The sequence below is a fragment of the Oryzias latipes genome, chromosome 21, assembly GCF_002234675.1.
Source record: "Oryzias latipes chromosome 21, ASM223467v1".
Lineage (NCBI taxonomy): Eukaryota > Metazoa > Chordata > Actinopteri > Beloniformes > Adrianichthyidae > Oryzias > Oryzias latipes.
The window spans coordinates 882337-906473 of record NC_019879.2 but is presented as its reverse complement, the minus strand read 5'-3'; the positions used below and the strand labels follow the sequence as shown (position 1 = coordinate 906473).

The window sequence follows — 24137 nt, the reverse complement described above, 5'->3', positions numbered from 1 at the left end:
CGACCAGCAGAAGTGTGTCTAACTGATTTCAGTTGTTTGTTTCAGTCAGCTACGCATTTATGCTGCAGGTTAGAGGAACACCTACATCTCCAGGACCATGACCATGTCTGACTTGCCCTCAAAAGCATCCACACATTGGACCAGTTTGGGGTGATGGAGGCTGTTCATGATGCTGATCTCCTGCCGGACATTTTCCTTCTCCTTTGCTGAGTACGCCTTGATGAATTTTCCTGCCCAAACCTTCTTTGTGGCTTTCTCCACCAGCTTGAAGACCTGACCAAACTTCCCCCTGCAAAGAAATACACCAGACTTTAGCAAACGGTCATCCAGCTGCACTTCAGCTGATGTAAAAGTGGGCGGGGCCTTACGTCCCCAATCGTTCCTCCACGTCGTACAGCTCTTTCACTTTCATGTCAGTTCGAATGTTCACATCTCTGTATTCAGGCTCTTTTTCCAAGTCTGACAAACAAATAAAGAAACCCACTAACATGTTTCTGTTGTTTGTGGAAATGTTATTTTCTTAGGATGCTGACTTGTACCTTCATCGTCCTCCTCTGCCTCAGCCTCCTCCTGGTTTTCTGAAGAAAGAAGCAAATAGTAACGTTGCATCTCAGTCTCACTGTGGGAATTGGTGCCTTTGGCTCAAATCTCTTGGTTTGGTTTCTTTAGAATTTTGTTGTCATTTTTATTAATTTTGTTTTTTAAGGTTTAGTTCCCATTAGTTTTCTTTGAGGTTTTTTTTTCCACAGACATTTGGTTCATTTTTTAGTGGCAGCACGAGGCGGTTCTAACCCGATCCTTTTCTAAAGCCAGAAACCTTAAAGGAGATTTAGAAAATACACTGGTCTCATCATCATGAGCAGCCGTTAAATGACCATCAGATACCTGAACAAACCTAAAGCACATTAGAGGATATCCAGTTTTCTCAACAATACGCTGTTTGAGCAGTCAACAGAAGACAGTTTGACATCACTTAACACCAAAAGTGACTGAAATCACTTCATCCAGTTTCATCACCTTCATCTTCCAGCCTAACAGTCACAGGTTCCGACTCGACGCTCGGCTCTCCGATGCCGTAGATGTTTTGCGCCCGGACACGGAACTTGTACTGACGATCTGGAAGAAGGTTCTGGACACAAAGGCACCGGTTAAACCCTTCAGTGGAGAGTGTGCAGTGGTTTCAGGACAGCGATGGTGGGCACACACACACTTGCACATTGTAGGATGTGCTGTTGCAGGACACCAACTGTTTCCACTGCGGCTCTGCAGAATCCCAGATCTCTAAGTGGTAGGACTGCACGGCACTGCCTCCATCGTAGGTTGGCCCGTACCATGACAGTGTCAGGCTGGACCGCCGGATGTCTGAGGCGGCAGGGACTTTTGCTGGTGGGTCAGGCTTATCTGAAGAGGAGGGGGGAACATCAAAAAAGTCATTTTTTGCTCTTAACTAATAGATTCTTACATTTCTTTTATTTTTCGATAAAAGCCGTCACAAACGTTACAGCATTCCAAACGGGGACAAGTTTTCTGATTGAGTTCCTAAAACAACCACAATTTCGGCATCAAAAAACTTTATCTTCTGCAAGTCAAAATTTTCCACGTCCACAGTACAGACTGCTTAGAAGACACGTTAAATCCACATGTTTGTGCTGTAGTGGGACTTCATCATAACTTTGACCTCCAGCCTTTCTCAGAAGCACCAGAGTCCAACCATCACACGCCACATTCAAAGAGAAGGTGCTGAGCCATCCTAAGTGTCCAAAGCCCGGCCCACATTCTATCTACCGGCCACAGGCTCCTGCATAAAACTAATCATAAGCATTTTCTGAAAGCTGTGTACGACATCTTGATTGTGATTGGCTAATGTCGCCTAAGCCTTGTAAACCTGCAGCCACACTGTCACCAGATGCTTCTGTGACACTTTCTTACTCATTTCTAAAATGTCAACTGTTAAAGAAAAAGAAAAGTTGACAATGAGAGCCGCCACTACCAGGATGAGAGGAATTATTTTACCCACAGACCCTGATAAGAATGTTTTTGCTGATCTGATCTGATAGTCATATGTCGACTGCAGTTTTCTTTCTTTTTCTTTGATTGAACTCGTGTTTAATTTCAGATGCAGCAGCACTCTGTATGTTTTGGTTTGTGTAGCTGCAGGTGTTTCTCACCCACTATGGTGAGGTTGAGGGCGGCCTGTCGCATCCCAAAGCCGTTCTTCAGCTCCACGGAGTAGCAGCCGCAGTGCTCCTGCTGGCCGCTGCTGATGGTCAGCGTGCTGCTGCTGTCTGTGCTCTCCACGGAAATGTCAGACGAACTGTCCAGGATCTGAAGCACAGACCAACACAGGAGAGAGACATCAGCGGGAGGCGCAGCCCGCACTCATGCATGTCTCAGGACGCTATTTTACATTTGCATATAGGATTGTGACAGAACCTCTTTTTGATACTGACTGGGAATCAAAGACACATGAGATCAGTCTGAACCGACCCCTGACCTTTACTCAGCACTGCAGGAATATTTCACCGGCTTCAAAAGTTCTAAATCCTCAATCAGAATTAGGTTTGGATTAGAACTCAATTAAACCGGGATTGGGGCGTTGTTCTGAAGTTAAGATAAAAGTATCAGTGATGATAGTAATGATAGTAATCATAAGGATTCAAAGCTATTAAAACATTTCTTGGTAATAAAAAAGTTCTATCATGTCAATGGAAAGAGTAGTGTGTGTGTGCATGTGAGTGTGTGTGCATGTGAGTGTGTGTGCATGTGAGTGTGTGTGCATGGCCAAGTATGCATTCTGCACTTATGTGCATATGTGTGTCTGTCTCTGTCTGTGTGCACACGTGTTGTATCAGTGTGCATGTGTGTGGGAGGGCGGCAGGATCTCACTGGTTTTCTGAACTTCAGCCAGGTGCATGTGATGGGCGGAGCTCCAGAGAACTTGCACAGAATCTCCACCTTCTGTCCAGCCAGGATCTTCATGTCCTCTGGAAAATGCAGGATCTGAGGAGGCAGAGCTGACACACACACACCGACGCACGCCTGTTATCCATCAACGGCGCTCTGACAGCAATGTTCAACCTGATCACTGTGATGATGAATCCAACGGCGTGGGAACAGGTGGAGCCATGAAAACGCCACAGAGGCTGTGATCTAAAGATCTCCTAGAACGTGATTCAAACGGGTTTCACTTAATGTGTAATAAACCAGTAATATGGATAAAAAATGTGAGCAAAGTCCTGAACAAAGCTTCTCGTGGTTTCTGACGGTGTGCTGTGATCTCTGCTGTCCAGTGAGCGAAAATAACAGAAACAAGATGATCTGATCAACATAAAAATATTGATCTGGACCTCGTGTTCCATCATGGTTATGCTTTTTGACATGTCTCGTTTTTGATTGGACTGGATTCTTCTCCCACCACCAAACCACATTTTGAACACAACTAACTATGAAGAGAAGAATTGACTCTAAGCACTTTATCTCTGTTTGTAGAGGAACATCAAAGTCTGTGAGAACCAATCCAGCATTTAGATTAAACAGACGTTGACAGAAAAAACAGCACATCTGCCGTCTGGTCCTATGGGGCTTCAGTGTAATCTTCCTTTCAAAGGAGCGGGGCAGATGTAAATCCTGACAGATTCAGGATGCAGGTGGGTGTCACCTTGTTTGGGCGGAGTCTTTGCCGTAGGCTTCTTTATTCTGGCCTCACCTGGTGGAAAGACAGAAACAGCAGAGTCAGACGCCTGAATCTAGAGACGTGCTCAACAGCTTTAGCAGCAAACCAAATGGGAATGAGGTCCTCTGAAACGTCTGCAAATGCTTCAAGCGCTTGTTCTAACCATCCAACAAAGCCCTTCAAAACTTCTTTGAGGACAAGCAGGAAGCTTTTAGGAAAATGAATCACAGACGTTTTTGAAGATCTCCAATATTTCCTTTGCTATATCCGCAGATATTTTACTGTATCAGTGGGAAAAGATGTCTTTCCCTCCTCAGAACTTCTAAAACCTTAAAAGTTCATTTGGTAATATGTTGTTTTAAATAAATTACGTTTTAAGAATTTTCTAATTGCTTCGCCTTTGAAGCCTGTCCTGTGCTTTAATCCAAATCCCAGTTACCCAGCATTAAACACAGAGGCTAAGTGGGAACTCGTACTGGGATTCATGTAAACTATACCCTCCTAACTGGATCATTTTGAGACATTCAGGTGCTGAAGCCCTCTATGAGTGCTTTCCAGAGAGAAACAGCAACCAGGATGGGAGCAAGACCGCTGTGCCTGATGCCCAAATATGGAGAATCTTTCAAAAGTATCTCCAGCAGGAAATGGTTTTTGTGCTTTTTCTCTACAGATTCTCCCAAAGTTCTCAGTAAAGGTTTAATAGTGTCTTTTCTTCTGCATCTTTAAACTGTTGACCGGGTTCACGGTGATAACGCTGAAGCCTTATTTGTGGCACCTTCCTCAGGAGTCAGCACCGAGGCGGTTTGTAGGAGTCTACTCCTTCATCAAACCTTCCTCTGAGCTGTTTTTGGCCACCTCTGCAGACCATTTCAACCTTTCTGAGCATCCTCAGAAAGTACGTTCCTTACGAAGTCTCCAGCTTGTTCAGAATGCAGCAGCAAGATTGTTAGCAGGACCTAGCCAAAAAGAGACAGCATTGTCCTCAGTCAGTTGCATTCAACAGCTGCTACTCTCTGAAGCTTCTGCTGTGAGCCGAGGATTCTGGGTAAGTAAGAATGTGGGCTTTTCTTGATGTCTTTTCTGTTTTCGGTTTGAATGTTCTTCCCACTGTTTCAGTTCAGGGTCAAACAGACGACGCTGTTTCAGAATGCAGACCTTCCCATTTATGGAGAGATATGTGTGTATAGAAAAACTGAAGCTGGAGGTTTACAGGTGGAGCCGTTGGGTGAAGGGACAGAGATTTTTAAACGGCTGCTCCACAAAACATCCTAGAAGATGTTTTAAAATTCCATAGTTCTTTGTCAGATTTTTAAACCTTTTGCTAAGACTCAGTTTGTGTTAACTAAAACTAAACTGATTAAACAAACCTTACAATTGGCAACGATCCTGCTATGAGGAGCGCCGTTTCCCACATTTGTAAAGAAGGGCTCATTCTGCGAATGCCTTTCACCCTAACAAGACCTTACCATCTCCAACAAGAGGAGAGTCTTAAAAGGAGAGTTTCCTCTCAGGGCTCTTCCACACTTCTCATCTGTGCAGCAAAGCAAAACAAAGTCTCACTGAGCAGGCCAAGTCCAAAACCAGGCCTTAAATGGAAGAGAGGGAGAGAAGCCCCTTCCGTCCTGCCTTACTGCTGTCAAAACCTCTGCACAGAGGGATCATTGTGGAGCTTTTCTCTGAAAAATGGGAACAAATAATGCAAAGCTCTTTACACTTACAAGTCACTGAGAAGAGAAGGTATTGTACTGAAGCATTCAGGTCAGAATTAACTGCTACGCTGTGAGCTTAAGATTTAACATGAAGACTTTGTCTTGAAATCTTTGGGTTTGGCTCCTGACCACATCAGACCTCTTCTGCTCTTCTGCCTCAAATGATTAAAAGATGCAAAAGACGAACAGAATTCAGAACATCATGGAGTTTTGACTCATCATTTATGAATGCTTCTTACACTGGGCTACGTCTCTTGTACTGATTGATTTTATATTAAACTTTGGTTGATTTTGAAATTATTATTGCAAAGCAGGTTTATGTTTGGAACAGTAGTAAATATGTAAATAAAGTTCATATCTTCATGGAACGAATGGCAGAGCTCAAACTGAGACAAAGGTATCAACATTGTCAAACTTACTCTAACCTCTGATTGGACAGCTGGGTAATATACTGTTGATCTCCACTGGAAAAGCACAGCTTTTGTGTTGTACAGAGCTGAAGGTTGAGCAGACCCTGACACTTCTGCCTCATTTCCACTAAGCCACACGGTACAGTCCAGTCTAGTATTTTGAGCGTTTCCATTATGAAATGGACCCATTAGGCCGGACAGAATCATACCATTTTTGGGCCCCTGTTGGTTGTAGGTCCATAAAAAAATGGAACAGACTGGTTGGGGCGGAGCTACTGTTGAAACCTGTAGATTGGCTGAAGGTCAATCAATCAAGGCATTCCTCTTTGCCGCCTGCAGTTTTCTCTCAAACATTAAATGCTTTGTCTATATGAAGAACCAAAAGCCAAGTGGCAAAAATGAGCTGCTGGATGACCGCCCGTGTTATGGTCGTTAGCTTCACCCCCCATGCACCATGGACCATTCTAAACCGTACCGGGCCGTACCATACTGCTCAGAGGAAACAATACTTTAGTGTTTTGTTTTCCTCTGTCCAAACAATATAATCTCCACACTTGACTCAGCTTTGGAAGTACCAAATACTGTCGTTTCCTCAAAGGACCACTGCAACCAAGATTCAAAAGGGGACCGTTTCCAAGTTTTTTCTCCATTAAGCTCCAAAGTTTGACTCCCAAGAAAAAAAAAATCTGATTTTACACCAAAAGTATTTTTATCTATAATCTGGCTTTCAATAGTTTGTGGCTTTCTACCCTTTTTGTGACACCTGTGTCCCTTTTTCATGTCTGTTTTCATTCATTAGAGCTGAAGTTTGTGCATCAGATAGGAAGATCCATGGGTGGGCCTGACAAAACTCTATTTGTCCCACCCGTTTACCCATTTTCAGATCCTAATAGGGGAGGGGAATCACTGTGCTAGTCCTTCAAAAAGCTTCATTTTTGCCCTCCAGAATTCTACAGTTCAGTGTTTGTCATTAGAGGTGAAAGAGTGTCTGCTCTGAGAAGGTTAGGTTCAAAAACATGCTCAGATCACAGCAAAGACCCTAACATTGGGACTCAGTGCCTCTCTGCTTAACACTCAGCATTACCGAGTTAAAACGGAGGGTTCCACCACCAAGAAGGCTCCCAAATATGGCTTTGACTGTATCTTAGCCACACCCAGGGGAACAATAACGGTTTGGATTTATCTGCTTTTCCAGACGCTCAAAGTTCTTCCAATGTGTCCGTTATTCATTCATACTTGGTGATGGTAGCTACTGATGTAGCCACAGCTGCCCCAGCTGTGGCTACATCAGTAGCTACCATCACCTGGGGCAGAATGACAGAGGCGTGGCTGCCAGTATACAGCTCCTCTGACCATCACTGGGACATTCAGACACATTCAGACACCAGTGGAGCCACACTGGAGACAGGGGGGGTCAAGTGTCCTGTCCAAGGACACAATAGTTGGAGATAGTGGGGATCAAACTGCCGACCCTTGATAGATGGCCGACCTCTTGTGCTCTGGTTTTGCCAAATGTTCCCCCTCCCACAAAGACTTCTTGTCTGCTGGATTCAGTGAATTGGATTTGATTCTGTTTGCCAGCAGGTCAACCCAAAGTCTGTGAATATGTTAAGTGCAGCAGAATTCAATGCTGCTTCTGGGCTGCGTCACCAAAAGCCTTAGTCACAACTGCCCCTGCAGGTGGATACGGGCTGTTTGCCGGCAAAAAAAGGGTAAATCCACACAGACCAAGACCCTCCACGGACACGGACAACCCACAAACCCACAGGTCAACCCCCGTCCGGGTGCATGGGACTAGAGCATCAGAGAACTTATGTGTTCAGGATGACCCTAGTCAACAGCCAACGTAGGTCAACCTATTGTCAACAGACAACAGAACATTTTTTATATCTGCCTGCACTTTGACTCCCAAATGTCTCACAAAAAACACAAAAACCAAAAGATGCAGTTCCTGAAATAATCCAACCAGAAGGAGGAAATAACTTCCCTGGTAAAAAAAAACTAAAATGTTGATTTCACACCCAGAATAATATGTGTACACTCCAGTTCTATAGATCTATCAGATGTGGGCATGAATGCTTGATGGGGGGGGGGGGTGGATCCATTGGCAGACTCAGCAAAACTCTGACTTTGGTGTTAAGGTGGGGGGAGTAAACTCCAGTTAACATGCCCCCCCCACTTCAGGCAGTATTTTCACTGTTCAGAATCCATAAGTCCACGGATACAAGTCTATGATTTAGGCAAAGACAAGAAAGGGGGGGGGGCTAGTTTTTAAAAAAGGTTTTCTGAACATTTCAAAAAGTAATAATAGCTTCAGATGAACATTAGGAAGCCTCAAAACTGCAGGCAATACTGTATGAAATCTGAAAATAGCAGCCAGTCATGATGCAGATGATTCTGTCTAATGTTTTATTCTGAAGCTTTTTGCAAACCTGTAATGATAAGAAGCTGTTCTGTCTGAGGTCCTTTGGTGTGTGTAGGTCACTACTCGGGACCTTTTATGTAACTGTGGCTGCATCAGTAACTTTCTGCTGGAGTGGTGGGAATACAGAAGAAACGGGACAAGCTGGTCCGTCCTGGGCTGTCCCCTGGACTCAGTGGACTCTGTAGGTGAGAGGAGGATGCTGACCAAGCTGTCCAGCATCCGGAACAGCCCCTCCCACCGTCTGTGTGAGACGGTGAGGACCATGAGGAGCTCGTTCAGCCGCCGACTGCTGCACCCCCAGTGCAAAGAGGAACAATACGGTATAGGACTGCTGACACTGCTGCTGTATTTACTTATTTACTTATGATGTGTACTTTAACTAGGATTGTAGGCGACCCCTCTCATCCAGGACATAATCTCTTTCGGCCCCTCCCCTCTGGCAAGAGGCTCCGGTCCATCAAGACCAGGACCTCGCGCCACAAGAACAGCTTCTTCCCCACTGCAGTCAGCCTGTTGAACAGTACCCCAACTCCCCCCAGCTGACCCCCCACCAAAGGACTATCGCTGCTACTTACAGGCCCCACCATCCCAGCCCACCTGTGCTCCCACCTCACTCAACTGTATATAGTGTGTTGTTGTGTCGACTTAATTTTTTTTATTTTTTTTATTTTTTACTTATTCTTAAATGCACCATACACCAAGAGAAATTCCTCGTTTTGTAAAGTGCGCTCTACTGAACCTGGCAATAAAACCTTTTCTGATTCTGATTCTGATTCTGAACTACCATTTTTTACTTGTACTTTTGTCTTTTCTCTTGCTAGTTGTTACATTTCTTGTTTGGCTGCTGAAACAACTCCATTTCCCTCCAAGGATCAATAAAGTCTTATCTAATCTTATCTTATCTTATCTTTCGACTCATCACTTTTTACTATTATAAAGGAGAAAAACTTGTGAATAACAGAAAAATGTTAGCCATAAAAGGGGTTGTTGCTGCTGCAAATTGCTTGAAACTAAAACAGGGCTGATGGGAAACATGATCTTAATGTGCAGATGAGGCTGAAGTTTATGGTGATGGAGGAAGAAATAATAATGTGGCAGTGATGTACGAACTGATGCCTCCAAAGATACACAGAGATACTTTAAAATAGATCCCAGCAGCCCGTGTCTGTGTGTGCGTGTGTGTGTACGTGCATGCTCCTGTATGCATGTGTGTGTGTGGGAACCAGTTTTCCAGCCTGTAGCTCCTTATTGGGACAAAAGAAAAGGCAGCTGCTGCATATTTTGGAAACTCACTCTCTGAGGTTGGAGTCGCCTTCTTGGACTTCTTGTCCACAGGAGAGTTTTCTGCTGGGTCTGTAGGAGGACGCACACATACACAAACACACATGAGCACACACACACACACACACACACACACAAAGAGGAAGATAAAATAAGAGCAGAGATCAGTACATGGAGGATGAATAGTTTTCCCAGTTTGCTTTAATAACCATGTGTTTGAGTGTTCTGCATCTCACAACTAATGTGGAAATATCTGTGCAGTGCGACTGACACTAAACTCCACCTGTGTCTCCACTGGACTTCAGGTGCAGTGATTTCTAAAAGTTGGGGATGTTTGCTTCTTTGCTTTTTTTGACTAAAGCTTGTCAGTGACGTCCTCTGCAGCTTCTCTAGAAGTCTGAAAGACTGAATCCTAAGAAAGTTTAACAAAATGCAAAATAAAGACTGCCTTACTTTCTGTCTTGCTAGATTAATAATCTCATCAAGAAGGTTTTTCAACAGCAAAGTCTAGAGGACAGGATGTGTGGTGGGGCTAAACATGGAGACGGTGGAGGTGGTGGCAGAGCAGAGGATGTTTTCCAAACTGGACTTCAGCCAGCGCCTTCGCTCTCTGCCATGCTCTACTGAACGGCTCAGGAAGTCCTCCGCACGAGTGCAATCAGACTATTCAATGCAGCTGGGAGGGGAGGGGAGGGGAGGGGAGGGGGCATGAGGAAGGGCCACTGAACAGTCTACTACTTTTACTACATTTATTACTTTCATACTTTGATTCTTTTTATCTTGTTTTTAGTGAGTTCAATTGACATTATTTTTATGCTTATAATGTTTTAATATCCTTTATGATCATCATATTTAATTTATTATGTCTTTTTGGAGTAATGGATGGATATGCAAGTGCCCTCGGGATTAATAAAGAACTCTATCTAAGTTTGAGAAAACATGTCTCAGTGGTTAGAATTTCCCTTTTTTAACCCTTGTGCTATCCTATGACCCCCCCCCCCCCCCCTTCCATTGAGGTGTTCTCCCTACCATGACAAAGGTGGATAAAGGTGGAAGGATTTCATGTAATCCATGGACACCAGTGAAGATCACAAATCATTGAAGAAAAAAGGTTCAGAGCACTGTCTAGTTCAGGGGTCGGGAACCTTTTTGACCAAGAGAGCCATAAACGCCACATATTTTTAAATGTAATTTTGAAAGAGCCATACAATAATGTAGCGTCCCTTTCCCACACTGAGGCACGGAGACTTAACCTCTTTTAAGGTTCTTTGTTCTGGTTACTGCAGACCCCTAACAAACGCCGTACAATTAATTCAGCAACTCCTTATTCTCGCCCGCCGAGACGAGACGAGACGAGAGCGCTTCTCTCAACTTTTTATTCCCCTGCTCCCGCTCCAGTCCTCCCATTTCCCTTATTCGGCCCATAGCTGAACCCCATTGGTCCAAACTCCCTAACAACAGGCTGAGCGACAGAACAAAAGGCCAATCAGATCACTGCTTGATCGATGCGTTCCATGAACTCCAGAACTTTTAACGAGGCCCAACAGCCAAGTTAAACTCAGTCCGCGACAATATGTTTAAAACTAAATATACAAGTGAATGTGTGCATTTGATGTAATTTTAACACTTTTAAAGTACAATAAGTCATCGTTATGCTGTTGCTAATAAATGATTCGTGGTAGTTTTGCTGATGGTCTTGTCCGGTTGATACGTGGTGAGTTTCTGCTTCATGCAGTCGTTGAGACTTTAAACGTGATCGTAGGTCTGAATGTTTTGTAGATGTGAGAAAGACTGATCACATGCAGACGCGGAGTTAAACACACACTTACACGCTGCAGTGAGTGACGGGCAGCGGGGTTTACGTTTTTGCCATCCCTGCGCGATTCACCTGCTGCCCCCCCCCCCCCCCCCCCCCTTCTCCCTCACACATCCTGTCCCCGCAACTGCACGCTCTTTCTCAGAGACGGGAGCGCGCCGTTTTAGGCACGGCAATTCACAGGTTTCCGGGTGGTACAAACTCTGTGAAATAATAGATAATAGTAAACTGATAGTTTTTTCTCCAAGCACCGCTACTACTCCGCGCCTCTGGCATCGCATCGCGCCCGAGAAGGACTGGTCTAATGAAAAAAAAAAAAAGTAAAATTAAGGATTTGTCTGCGAGCCACATGTGACCATCAAAAGAGCCATATATGGCTCGCGAGCCATAGGTTCCCGACCCCTGGTCTAGTGGGTCTAGATGACCCAACTCCCAATGTTAAAGTGCCTAGGATAGAACAAGGGTTACATAATAATTGTCGGTTAAACAGTTTCTCGCACAGATTTCCTGCAGGATTTGCTTCTTTAAAGAAAATAAGCCAATGGGGTAGAAATGTTGACTACATTTGAAGGGGCTGTGGTGCAGTGTGCAGCCAAGCTCCAGCAATGTTTTGTGAGTTTACAGAGTTGCTCAAATAAACAGTTTTTTCCATCCTTGTGACCTGTTATGCCCTGACAAGTGCGTCATGAGGCTAGTTTAGAAATACTGAATGAAAACTTCCCATTCAGGTCTTCCATTTCAGAGTCAATATTACAGCACTTCAGAGGAAAAAGTGGCTGTGTTCAAATGAACGTGGGGGTCCACCCTGACCAGGCTGCCAGTGTGTTGCAGGGTCAAACCCACACAAACGCGCCCACGTGTACACCTCACTGTGAGATGAGAGTGCTAACCACGACTCTACCATACAATATATTCTTCTTTTTGTCGCAGTAGTTGGTTTAGGGGCTGTCATCTGGACTTGTTTTTTTTTTTTTTAAAGTTAGAAGACGTTTCACCTCTTATCCAAAAGGCTTTGTCAATTAGCTGGTAAAAGAGCTGGTATATATGTGCTGATGGGGGAGGAGTCAGACCTGAAACTGGATAGTCTTGTCTACTTGGACTACATTGTTTTGGGTCGTTAAGAGTCCTTGGTCATTGCAGTTCTCTTTGCAGTCGATAGAGTACACAACATTACTCTGTTTGTAGCTAGGAAAACATGAACAGTATATAGGAGAAACCAAACAACCTCTACACAAGCGGCTTTACCAACATCGCAGAGCCAACCCAAGTGGACCTGAGTCTGCAGTGCGTCTCCACCTGGAGGCCACAAACCACTCGTTCCAGGACAGTGAAGTCCGAATTCTAGCCAGAGAGAAAGGATGGTTTGAGCGAGGAGTGAAAGAAGCCATCTTTGTCAAGAAGGATAAACCTTCTCTGAATAAGAATGATGGTCTATGGTTCATTCTTCCATCCATCTACGGCAGTGTTCTGAAACCCAAACAAACCGAACCAGTTCCACCTGGGTCGTTAACAGCTGAAAGGGATGACCAGGCTGGGGAGGGAATCACTGGCTCCCCAACCCCCAGCTAAGGACAAAGGACTCTTAACGACCCGAAACCATGTAGGCTAAGTAGACAACACCATCCAGTTTCAGGTCTGACTCCTGCCCCATGAGCACATATAAACCAGCTCTTAGACCAGCTATTTCAGAATTGACAAAGCCTCTTGGATAAGAGGTGAAACGTCTTCGAACTTTAAAAACCAAGTCCAGATGACAGCCCCTAAACCATCTACTATGATGGAATCAACCTGGATGAATGAGATTCTTCATAGACATATTACTCTTTTTGGCACTTCAATTATTTAACACACAAGTTGATTGCTTGGTTATTTAAGGAATGTGTGCCTTCTTAGAAATAATGCAGTTTATAACCATGACTCTATACAATATCTATCATAACTTATTTGTGTAGGGTGGGACATGCAGCCATCAACCATTCCAGTCCCAGATTTACCCTTGTCCTCCGCACAATGCCAAAGCTGGTGGCGCCCTAAAGGCAGCAGCAGCTTTAAGTGGTGCACAGATGTGCCATGTACCCCGTCTAACCATCCCAACTTCACATGCACCTGTTTTGTATAGGACTCCTTTGTTTTTGGTTCTAGAGGATTTTTTCCTTACCTGGTCTGCTCCCTACAGATCTCTCTCTCTCTCTCTGTCTCTCTCTCTCTCTCTCTCTCTAATCAGCAGATGATTTATCCACCTTTAGCTGCTCAGTGGCTGAGGCCCCCACAGACCCAGGATTCCAAACATCCCCTAACTTTGGTTTGACACACATCTGCTTAACAAACCAGCTAGTTTCCAGTCACCCTCAACGGCAACTGTGTGTTTCCAGGAACTATTGCAGACGGTTGATAAATGCAGTTTGTTATTTGTTCTAATTACAGGAAGCTCAGCCTGGACCAAATCTTCCGGGGAATCTTGGGAATCTAAGACACAGAGGAAAGAGGCCTGCTGGAGCTTCTCTGCTGCTAAAGAAAGAAAAACAGCAGAAGAGAGAAAGGCTGTTGCTAGTTACTGAGTAACCATGTGAGAAAGGAATGACCCCCAATTTTTTGTCAAACTCTAGAATCTTTAAAACCTTTAGCAGTGTGAGCAAACAGCATTCTGCAGGTTGACAAAAGAGTGAATTTTTTTTTTCCCAATCCTGCTCTGTACTTGGTTCACGCTGCTCCCAGTCAGCCCAGTACTGCCATCCTGTCGGAGGAGCTTTACAACAAACTCTTGTACAGTTTAATCAAACCATTAAGGGTTTGGTTTCTGGTTTTCATTCACAAGCTAAATATAATTTATCTACTTGAGAGATTTCTGGTTCCAGGTTACTAAGCGGACCGTGAGCTTTCGGCTGCTCTCACAACGATTTCATTTTTGTGGTTTGCAGTTTACTCTACTGGCATGGATGAAACTGTATGTTCTAGCGGGAACAATAATGCTAAAAGATGTTTAAATCTGTGTCAATTTCAGCACCACAGAGCCAAACTACAGGAATCATAAAAACACAACCTTGTGGTTCAACAAACTCTTCAGCTACAGGAAGCCTAAAACAGACAAACATGGGACAAATTGTCCTCACCAGAACTTCAGAAACTCATAATCATCATTTTTTTTGGAAAAGAAAACAAAAACAAAAAAAAAAACCTACTCCCTGGTGGACACGATGTTCCCTATTCCCTAGTCCCGGTGTCTGCACCCTGAGGCTGCAGAGCCACATGCAACTCTGGGCTGTAGCCCAGACTGAAATCTCTGCAGTTTCTCTAGACTAAACCGCCTATTTCTAAGGAAAGTTAATGAAATTTATAGGACGCTCCTACTGTTGTGTCAACTTGCTGCTATAATGATTACTTTTTGTCTTTTCTGTTTACAGATAACTGAGCAAAATGACGGTAAACAGGTTTCATCTAGTTTATAACTATAATGGGCTTAAAGCTCATATCCTAATCATCTGCACAACAACAGTGTAGTTGCTGTCTAGAGACAACATTCTTATAGTATAGAATCCATTTCAATGTATACATTTGAAAACAAAAGGGTTCTAGTCATGTATATTTTCAACAGCAAAAAGGGAAAAAAGATGATGTTGCACCAAAGTTATGACAGAAAATCTGACTTTCTTACATTTCTCATTCAAGTAAATCTGCGGCAGCAGGAGATCCGATCAAACACAGACTGTGCTGTCTGTCTTCAAAAGTAAAAGTTACAATAGTTAAATTTGGTATAGAAAAACACAACAGTCCTAATTCCATTAATGTAAACATTTAAAAGCCACGTTTTATAACTGCATGGCTAAATGGCCACAAAAACATAAATAGTGTATTTTTCTAAATGGTTAGATGGAACTTTCATTGTTTTCACTGGGTTTGTCTGCAGGAAACTGGGCCAAATGGCTCTTTAGGGTGAATTCAGACTGGAAAAGTCCGTTGGTCTGGACCAAGTCCGGTTAATTTGGTCTGGATTGAGTCCTGAACCTTGTGTTTGGTCTGAACTCAGACTGCCGTCAAATGGACATTTCTGTTTTGCAAACATAACTATGTGACCAAAGATCTTTTCAGTCATTGGCCAGGAATTATGAGAGTGGGGCAAAGCAACAAGAGAAAGAATAATGGAAGCCCTACAATCCTTTTTGAGCTATTTTTCTTATTCAAACTTTCTATTACGCTGACCAATTTTGAACATCAGTGTCAGGCTCAAGACTTTTACTTTGGTCTGGCGGACCTGCTGCAAGACGGTTACTGAGGAGACGTCGGCTTTCACTGAGTTGCTGTGTCTTATCGTCATGGTTGCTACCATTGACTGTATATGGCTGCTTCCTTTCTATTCCGTTTTCTCATCATAATGCTGGAATACAGTTGTTGTTTTGTTCCAGTTGTTCCGTTTCGAGCACAGAGCCTATTCAGACTTAGGAAACTCAGAGGAAATCTGTGGTCAGTGCTATTGGAAACGAACCGAAACCACCTCCAAAGATGGGTCCGAGAGCGGTTCCTTGTTCTGGACCAGGGCCTGCCAGGGTGTTTTCAGACTGAAAATTTGTTTCAGATCATCGGGGGATACAAACTCTGGTTCACTTCAAATGACCCAAATGTGTCCAGTCTGAATACACCAGGCATGTCCAAAGTCTGGCCCGTGGACCAAATGCGGCCCACATTCAAATTTCTACCGGCCAACAGGTTCCTGTCATAAAATAAATAATAAGCGGCCCCCACCACTTTTTAAACGCTGTGTGTACAATTTCTTGATTGTGATTTAGATAAAATTCTGTTCTATGTTAAGAAATGAAAGTAACATTTTCTTTAAAACATTTCAATTGCATTCAATGTTATCAATAGTGTTCAAGAATGCAGGCAGATTGGTTGGGCCTCACACATTTTCACCTGACTAAGTCTAGCCTTCATAAAAAAGTCTGGACACCCCTGGAATACACACTTAGTCTGGTCCTAGTCCAACTCGTCTAAAACTTGGAGCATCATCAGTGATGTTGACTTGATGCAGGGCTCAGAGTTCAAGGACTCTACATAAGAACTTCAGTGTCTAACTTCAAGAACATTTTATTTTTGAACTGGCTTTAATTTTTTGTCTTTGGAAAGGAATCCGTCTGCTGGACTGATTCCTGCCTTTCAGATCACACAGTTCAGCTTCTGTTCCTGATCCTCTTCCTCCAGTTGTGCTCCTGTTAGCATCACAAACATCCTGTGTTTACACTTTTAATAAAGGCAGAAGGCAGCTTTTGAACCCAAATGGAGATAAACGATTTCTCCCTGTAATGTGAACCTGTGAAGACCTGAGATACTCCCAAACAGCAAAAGTGTCACAACAGGCAGCATCAGGTGAAGATGTGTGAGAAGCGACAATCTTACCGTCAACAAGAACTGTGCAAGAACACTCGGCTGAGCCCGTCGACTTCTCCGCTCTGCATTTGTACTGGCCCTGATCCTCTGGCAGAGCCTTGTCTATGGTCAGAGAGCACAGACCCCCTGCACAACACAAAGCAGTCATCAGCATACAGTTATAACACATTTCATATGAAGACACATTTCTGACACTGTGCAACATTTAAAGATAACTTCAAGGAGCTGCATTTCCAGAAGAAAATATGGGTTAGTGCTGTATCGCTGAATGAAAATGAACCTTAAAGGGGAATAATTGGCAAAAAAAATAAATAAAGAAAGAAATGATCAAAGTTGACCACGAATAAAGTGAAAACAGCACAATAACAAAAAAGATATTTTTGTGAAAAATGTCAGCGAACCAGCGAGCTTCTGCATCACAGAAAGAAGCAAAGGTTTGTAAGGATCCCCCATGTATTTCCATGGAGGCAAACATCCAGGAAATCCTGGAATATCTTGAAACGTTTAAGGATTTGAAGGACCAAAAGTCACAGCTGGAAAAGCTGAAGAGCTGAACATTGTTAATAGTTTGAATCTTTCAAATAGCTGAACAATTGTAGAAATGTAATGGCGAAAAATGGAGGAAGATACAATAATAAAGACAGAGAAACAGGAAAACAATGGATTGAATGCTTCATAGTATTAAACCCATTGTTTTCTAGCATTCAACCAATGAAAAAACAGAAAAGCATCATGTATCAATCCCTGTATGCATCAGGAAACCACAGGGGTCTGTAACAGGGATGTAGGACATCTGAACCAGAATGGACTTAAAAACTGGACTCAAGATTCAAAACCACCTATGATCAACGGAGAGGTCTCTAGAGCACGAGTTTTAATAACCAAAAGCAGAACACAAACTACCATCCCATCCTCACACCATTCTGAAATGAAAGCTAGTCTGAATATAAAGCAGTTCTATTAAGAACAACACCTATTCCAAAGTCCTAATCAAAGTTTGTGGAGAAAAGATTACAGTACACCGAAATTACATACAGCATCATTCTGCAGGGAAAAGAAGATTCTAAGAGACAAAACCCCAAATTAGAATAATCAAACCGAACCACTGATTTGAAAACTGTAAGAACTTAAGATAAAATATTAGAGCTGATGAGATATTGTTAGACATGTTACACATGATGACAAAACAGTTGGTTCTCCTCTGTAATAGAAAGACAAGCCCAGAATATTTAATAACACTTTTTGAAACTGCCAAAAGAATTGTGCTACATGTCCTTTAGGCATTACGGAGCCCGTGTCCCGACATTAAAAAACTAAAATAGATCTTGTTCCCACAAATTAATATCTTGTTCGCACAAAATAATATTTCGTTCCCTCGAAATAATTAATTTGTGTGAACGCAATAATTATTCACGTCATAAGTCATTCATAAACACGGACATGGTCTCTGTCCGGCCGCAGAAGCCTCTTTCAGCGGTAACTTCCGTGTCTGTGTGACCCACATTCATTCGTTCAAGAACGGAAAAAGAAAAACAAGAATGATCAATTTATTATTGTGTCAATGAATATGAGAAAAATATCATAAGATTTATGATACCTAGGTTTGCTGCTTTGCTATACGATTCACCGGACATAGCTCCTAGCTCCGCCGGTGACCTGTTTTGCCTGTCATTCCGGCATTCGGGCAGCTAGCTGACCGGTTGACAGACAGCAGTTGATATTGTAGTTTAGGGTCGAATAGGAATAATAACATTCAGGACCTTTCTTTTTTTAACATCCCCTTTTAGTAGTCACTTTACATTCAGGCTACATGCTAACTAGCCGATCCTGTTAATAAAAATAATAATAAAAGACAAGTCCTGAATATTATTATTCTTATTGGACCCTAAACTACAATATCAGTCAACCAAACACCCTGAACCTGTGGAGAAGATGCTCACAGTGCTTTCACACTAGGCTGAATTCAAGCTGGCAGGATGTTCATGAGTTGCTCATCCAGTTCCCACTTTCTAACCACAGACTGAAGTGGACAAATACTCTTCAAGCAGACTTCAGGCTGTAGTCAGATCTAACCAAGATGAAACAAAAAAATCGCCTGGACCCTTCACCGCTGCAGGGTCAATCCCAAAATATTGTCCAACTTTTTGGAGAGCCGTGTGTCTGACTTGCACATTACCACGTGTCAGCCCACGGCACTTACATCATGTCCTTTTTGGTCTTTTTGCTTCTTGGTCTGAGGGAGTTGCATGCTAGTTCTTCAAGTGTCCCAAGACAACCAGGTGCTCTGTTTGGTCTGCACCTTAGATCAAATGAGCTTTTCCACCTGTCAAACAAAGCGGGCTGAACTCTGACTCACATCAAACAAGGACCAGACATGTTCGTCCGTGTGCCTGCCCTCTCATCTCATTTGGAGAATTCCTTCAGGGAAAAAGCCAACTCCACCCAGATGAGAAACACTCAGGCGCAAACGAGGCCCCAGTAGATTTAGCACTCTGAACATTTGCCCTCCAGCAGTTTTGAGTATAGAAATATGACAGTGTTGTATGACTTCACTGACTGAGCAGCCGTTAGGTACAGGAGATGTTTAATTATGAACCACTAACATACAAACATGATCACTCTCACATACATACAGACTCATTCTGTCGATAAAGATGAAATTGCTGTACCAATTGAAAATGTAAAAAAATCACTAATGCACCAGATATAAGGTTGAATTGAAGAAAATAATTTTTTTCATGAAACTACATTAATTAACTTTTAATGATATGAGGCAATTTCTTTAAAGAACCATCAAAAAAAATAATGAAATTGCTTTGAATGAATGAGACTTTAAAGTTGAATGAATCTAAATGTGTAATCAAAGCTCAACAAATGTAAATCTAAATAAGACTCTAGGTTACAGAAAGATTTTTCAATCTTTTGGATGATTTTAGACTAAAGTGGAATGTTTGTCCAGACTTGACCACAGTGCTGTCTAAGTAGCCTATTCTACTGCCAATCTAAAAAGGTTTATCAAAACCAAATTCATTTTGTTTCCCCCAAAGGAAAGAAATTCATCTTAATATATAAATATAAAAAAGGCTGTGGTTTAGTATTAATAATGATACACAGTTTGTGAAAGTGAAATTAAAACTACACAGCCCGCAGATTTTTTTCCCGTCTGTGACAACAATCTGGTCGTTGCGGTCAGTGACCGCTGCGGGCCATAATGAATCTGAATCTGCAGTAGCCCCCATGTGTGGCAGTGATTTCTATAGCAAACATCCAGGTGTTTACTGAGGCATTCTGCATGACAGCTCTGTGCTTCGCTATAACTCTGTCGGAGCCTCCATTCAGTCCATGAGTCTATGGAAGCATCCATTCTCTACAGTCATGGGGGAAGTGGCACCAGAATCTAAACAGACAATTGAGCTGCTGCTTTATAACACAATACATTATTTTTTGCATGAGAAATTCAGCAGGAACAACTACAGACACAATAAACACAATGTTAGAAGCATTCAAATATCCTTGACAGGAGCCCTGCAAGACCACTCGGTCCAGGAACCCTCAGTCTTGTTCCTTGATGCTCTGAGTCTGACCATTGCTCTTATTGTTTGTGTGTTTGGGTTATGGCCCGTCTCAGGAGGGTTCACATCTTTAGAGAAACACAGGTGGGAACTAGTGTCTCCTTCACTTGGCCTTTCACTCCTGATGTCCTAAATCTGGAACGAGACAACAGTTTGCTCTCTTCTACGAGATCCCATGTTAGGAAATAATTTGTGATCTTAGATCATAAATTGTCTCCATCAGACTTTGTAAGTTTGACCTTTAAAAAGTTTTGCTTAGATGCAGTGGTTGACTTCAGAAGACTCAACTTTTCCTTTAACCTTGCCTGATACTGCTGAATGAAAACTTTGCAGGATGTAAAGAACCAAAACCCTGGGGAGCCGCCATCTCACTGACAGGCATGATGAATGTAGAGCTTTGTAAGCTGTGTTTTTGTGTCTGCATACATCTGTAAAGTGATCTGTAAAGTCATGTTTCAGGTATGTCATGTGAAAACATCGCCTGCCGCTCAGCGCTCTACTGTTTCACATCTGCGTCCTATAAATAGAGTTTGAATCCTTTGAACGGCTGCTTCATTTCCTCTTTGCCCTTGATCAAACCAACAGAACTTCCAACAGTGTCCAGTCTGGCCCAAAACTGTGGTCCAGTGGTCTCAGACTCTGGTTCTTTAGAGATACCAAGATTCTTGAATCCCAGCCCTGCTTTCTGCTGATCAGACCAGGTAATTTCATGCTTGTGTTGATCACGTTCAGCTGGATGTCTGGAAAACAACTCTGAAGCAGCAGAGTTGGAGAGCTTTTCCTTTGACCTCCTTCATGTTAGAGGACACTGCTCTGTTGTGAACTTACATATCTGGGTGTGCATGCATGCAGGTGCGTGACGTCTGACCTTCATTGGCAAGAATAATGAACTTGGATGGTTTAATGATCTTCCCGTCCAGGGTCCAGGTGACGGCAGCATCAGCAGCAGTGGCGGCGAGGCGACACTCCAGCCGGAGCCGCTGACCGTCCAGTACACTCACATCACTCAGCTTCTCCACAAACTCCAGTGCAGGTGCACTTACTTGATTCCTCTCATGTATCTTTCCATCTACAAAATTGTTCACCCTCTCACTGTTGTTCTCAGGACTTGTCGGCTTCTTCTTGTTAGTGAGAATGGAACGGAAGTCACTGACATTCTTGCCTGGTGTCTCAGCTGGCTTGTTGCTTGCAGCAGTACCACCCTTCTTCCCCAGCACACTTCGGAAGTCGACCTGGTTGGGAGAGTTGCTCTTGTCTTCTGTCTTGGGCTTGACACCCTTAAGATTGGCCTTAAAATCCATGTGATGTTGCTGCCAGTAGGGCCGACCCCCTTGTCTCTTGGCCTTGTTGTTTCTTGACTTGAAGCGCTGGATGTCCTAAAAGAGAGCCAAAGTTCAGCGGCAGTGCCTTTCTATCTGAAAAGTCCTCTTTTTTTCGCACCCCACCACCGGAGGCTCAGAGGAGCAGCAGCAGTAAAACAGCAGTTGGTCACCCACCTTTGGCCACTTTCTGCTGCAGGAGCTACGTCTTGCTTGTTGCTGGCGTCTGGCCACCGCAGACTGAAATCCTAACTACAGATGTCTCTAGACTCTACACCTCCTCTAGCTCCTTCACCAGCTGCTTCTACTCCTCCTCCTGCGGCAGCAGCTCTGAGTTCAAGAGCAAAAAGACAAATGGAGTAAAACGGGCAAGAGGGCTGGACTCAGATTGTTCAGGTTGCATCATAAATGACTCAACTTCCCTTTTATGGACAAAAGTGGACTGCACACACATGTATGCAGAGATATAAACTCACTCCTCTTCCTCCTCATTCCTTTATTCTCAGTCTGCCAAGTTTGGGGAGTTCTCTGCTGTTTTTTGCTCTGGTTTGATTTGTTTGTTGGTTTCCGAGCGGCAGACTGTTCTCACAGTTTGCAGTCTCTCACAAACACTCAGAGCAAAGTAAACACACAGAGGAAACATTTGCTCCGATTGGCTCAGCTGATATGAGGGATTAGAGAAGCTTTGGGGAATCTGGGTATGAAGAGGATGGATGGACGGGTGGGATGAAAGATGGGGGAGGATTGAGAAAAGCACAACCAAAGGAACAAATAACAAAAACAATGCAGCCAACAGTGCAGTCAAACAGAAATATAAAAACAGAGATGTTCAGAGATTTAGGACGGAGTGCTGGTGGTGCACACTGGACCAGGGGTATGTGCATATGTCAACCAGTGTTTGACATCCAGAGCTGGTTTCTTTTTATTTCTATTCATCCTTTAGCCATCAGTGCAAAAAGAAAACAAATGTCTTGTGTCAACTGTTTAGCATTTCCAGTGGATTACTGAAAACACTGCTCTGTACAATTTTACCAGAAACAACTGAGTATTTGGTTCATTTTGAAAGAAGACGTTGAGGTACCATGTCCTGTTTCATGAACTTATTCTCTTTTTTTTCTCTCCAACTACTCAGATGATGCATCTTAATCTAACTCACCGGGTTTCACCAGAAGAGCAGCAGTTTCAGCTGCCTCTGCAGTGGTAACTTACCAGGACTGTTGTATTTTCTTTAGGAAAAATATGCTCCTAGTGTTAAACACAGTCTAACAGGCTCTCTCTGTCTTCAAACGTGTGGTTATCTCAGACTGATTCAATCAAAGTAAGTTGAGCTTCAGTCCATCTGAACCCAAATCTCAGAGTTTCTGAGTTCCGGTGTCCGGGTCCTTTTAAATGAGGATAACATCACACTACGATAGCCCCACTTGGACAAACTACATAGCGTGGAGATCTGGTCGGGCTCGACATATTTTAATTTCATGTTTCCTTTTGTAATTTAAAGTTATTTTTCCTTGTAAGCTGTGTCTGACATTTTTCTATGTAGTGTTTATGGAGAGATTTTGCCACAACCCACTCTGTAAAAAGATCTGTGGCTGTTTGAAAGAACCTGCTGCTCCACACAAGCGAACCGTGTCTCTGAGAAGAGCAGTTGGAGTCTCGTAGCTTCGTGTTCGCAGACAGGAAAGGGTTCGGAACGTAATCCGTTCAGCTGCAATGCACTTAATAATCAGAATTTCTTCTTCTATGGTAGCTTCGTAATTTTTCCACTATCTGACACGTCATCGGACCAACGGACAGCCAATCACATAATGTGACGTCAGCACTAGTCGAAGGACCCTGAAAGGTTGTTGCAGGCCCAATGGTTGCGGTACCAACACCGGCTCAGTGTAGTCAGAATTTCTACATAGATTCAGGCTAAAATAAGCTAGCGGCTCTCAGCTCCCAGATGAATATATGCTTGTGTGCACACATGTGAGAGTGTCTTAGAGAGAGTGCTAAAACAAGACAGAGAAATATGATCCTGAAATGGAACCGAGTCCCAGCAGCAAAACAGCAGTATCCTTCTACGATGGAATCTCCTCAGGACAGATGAGTAACAACAGAAAAGTGGACATCCCATTGTTAAGAATTATTATGTAACACACACCGGAAAAGAGGGGCTGAACTGGTCCAGAGGCCATTCGTCCTCATCTCTACTGTCTCCCTGGAGAATGGACAGGAAATACCACTACACAAGCAAACTGACATGTACACAAGCACATGCACACAAAAGTAGTAAAGGTTAGCTACACTGCTGAGCAGCAGTGTGATTCTGCTCACCTGCTAATTTTAAATGACATTCTCTACTATGTACTCCCTCAACTATAAAACACATGTACTTGTTTAAAGGGTTTTATCAGTATTTGCAGCAAGAAAATTACTACAGAGGATATGTGTGCTCTGAAATAGAGCTGACAGGACAGCCTTATGTTAAAGTAAAACAGACAACCATCAGGTCTTCCTTACATCGACAGTTACTGTACTTGGTAAAGTGTTGCATTCGTAGCTGCCAGTGTT

At 43.2% G+C, this 24137-nt stretch overlaps 1 protein-coding gene across 1 annotated transcript in view; it reads right to left on the bottom strand.

The window, feature by feature from the left end:
- The window catches only part of mylk (myosin light chain kinase), a 32398-nt gene extending 10360 nt beyond the window's left edge, over window positions 1-22038 (bottom strand). The window contains exons 1-12 of the mRNA XM_004086895.4: window positions 21762-22038; window positions 21134-21641; window positions 16703-16819; window positions 9511-9570; window positions 3659-3706; window positions 2887-3014; window positions 2169-2325; window positions 1211-1401; window positions 1018-1129; window positions 540-578; window positions 369-459; window positions 86-289 (exon numbers count right to left, since the gene is read on the bottom strand). Coding sequence (XP_004086943.1) covers window positions 86-289; window positions 369-459; window positions 540-578; window positions 1018-1129; window positions 1211-1401; window positions 2169-2325; window positions 2887-3014; window positions 3659-3706; window positions 9511-9570; window positions 16703-16819; window positions 21134-21566 — 1580 coding nt within the window. The 5' untranslated portion in view covers window positions 21567-21641; window positions 21762-22038. The remainder of the gene's footprint in view (window positions 1-85; window positions 290-368; window positions 460-539; window positions 579-1017; window positions 1130-1210; window positions 1402-2168; window positions 2326-2886; window positions 3015-3658; window positions 3707-9510; window positions 9571-16702; window positions 16820-21133; window positions 21642-21761) is intronic.
- Window positions 22039-24137: the final 2099 nt, after the last annotated feature.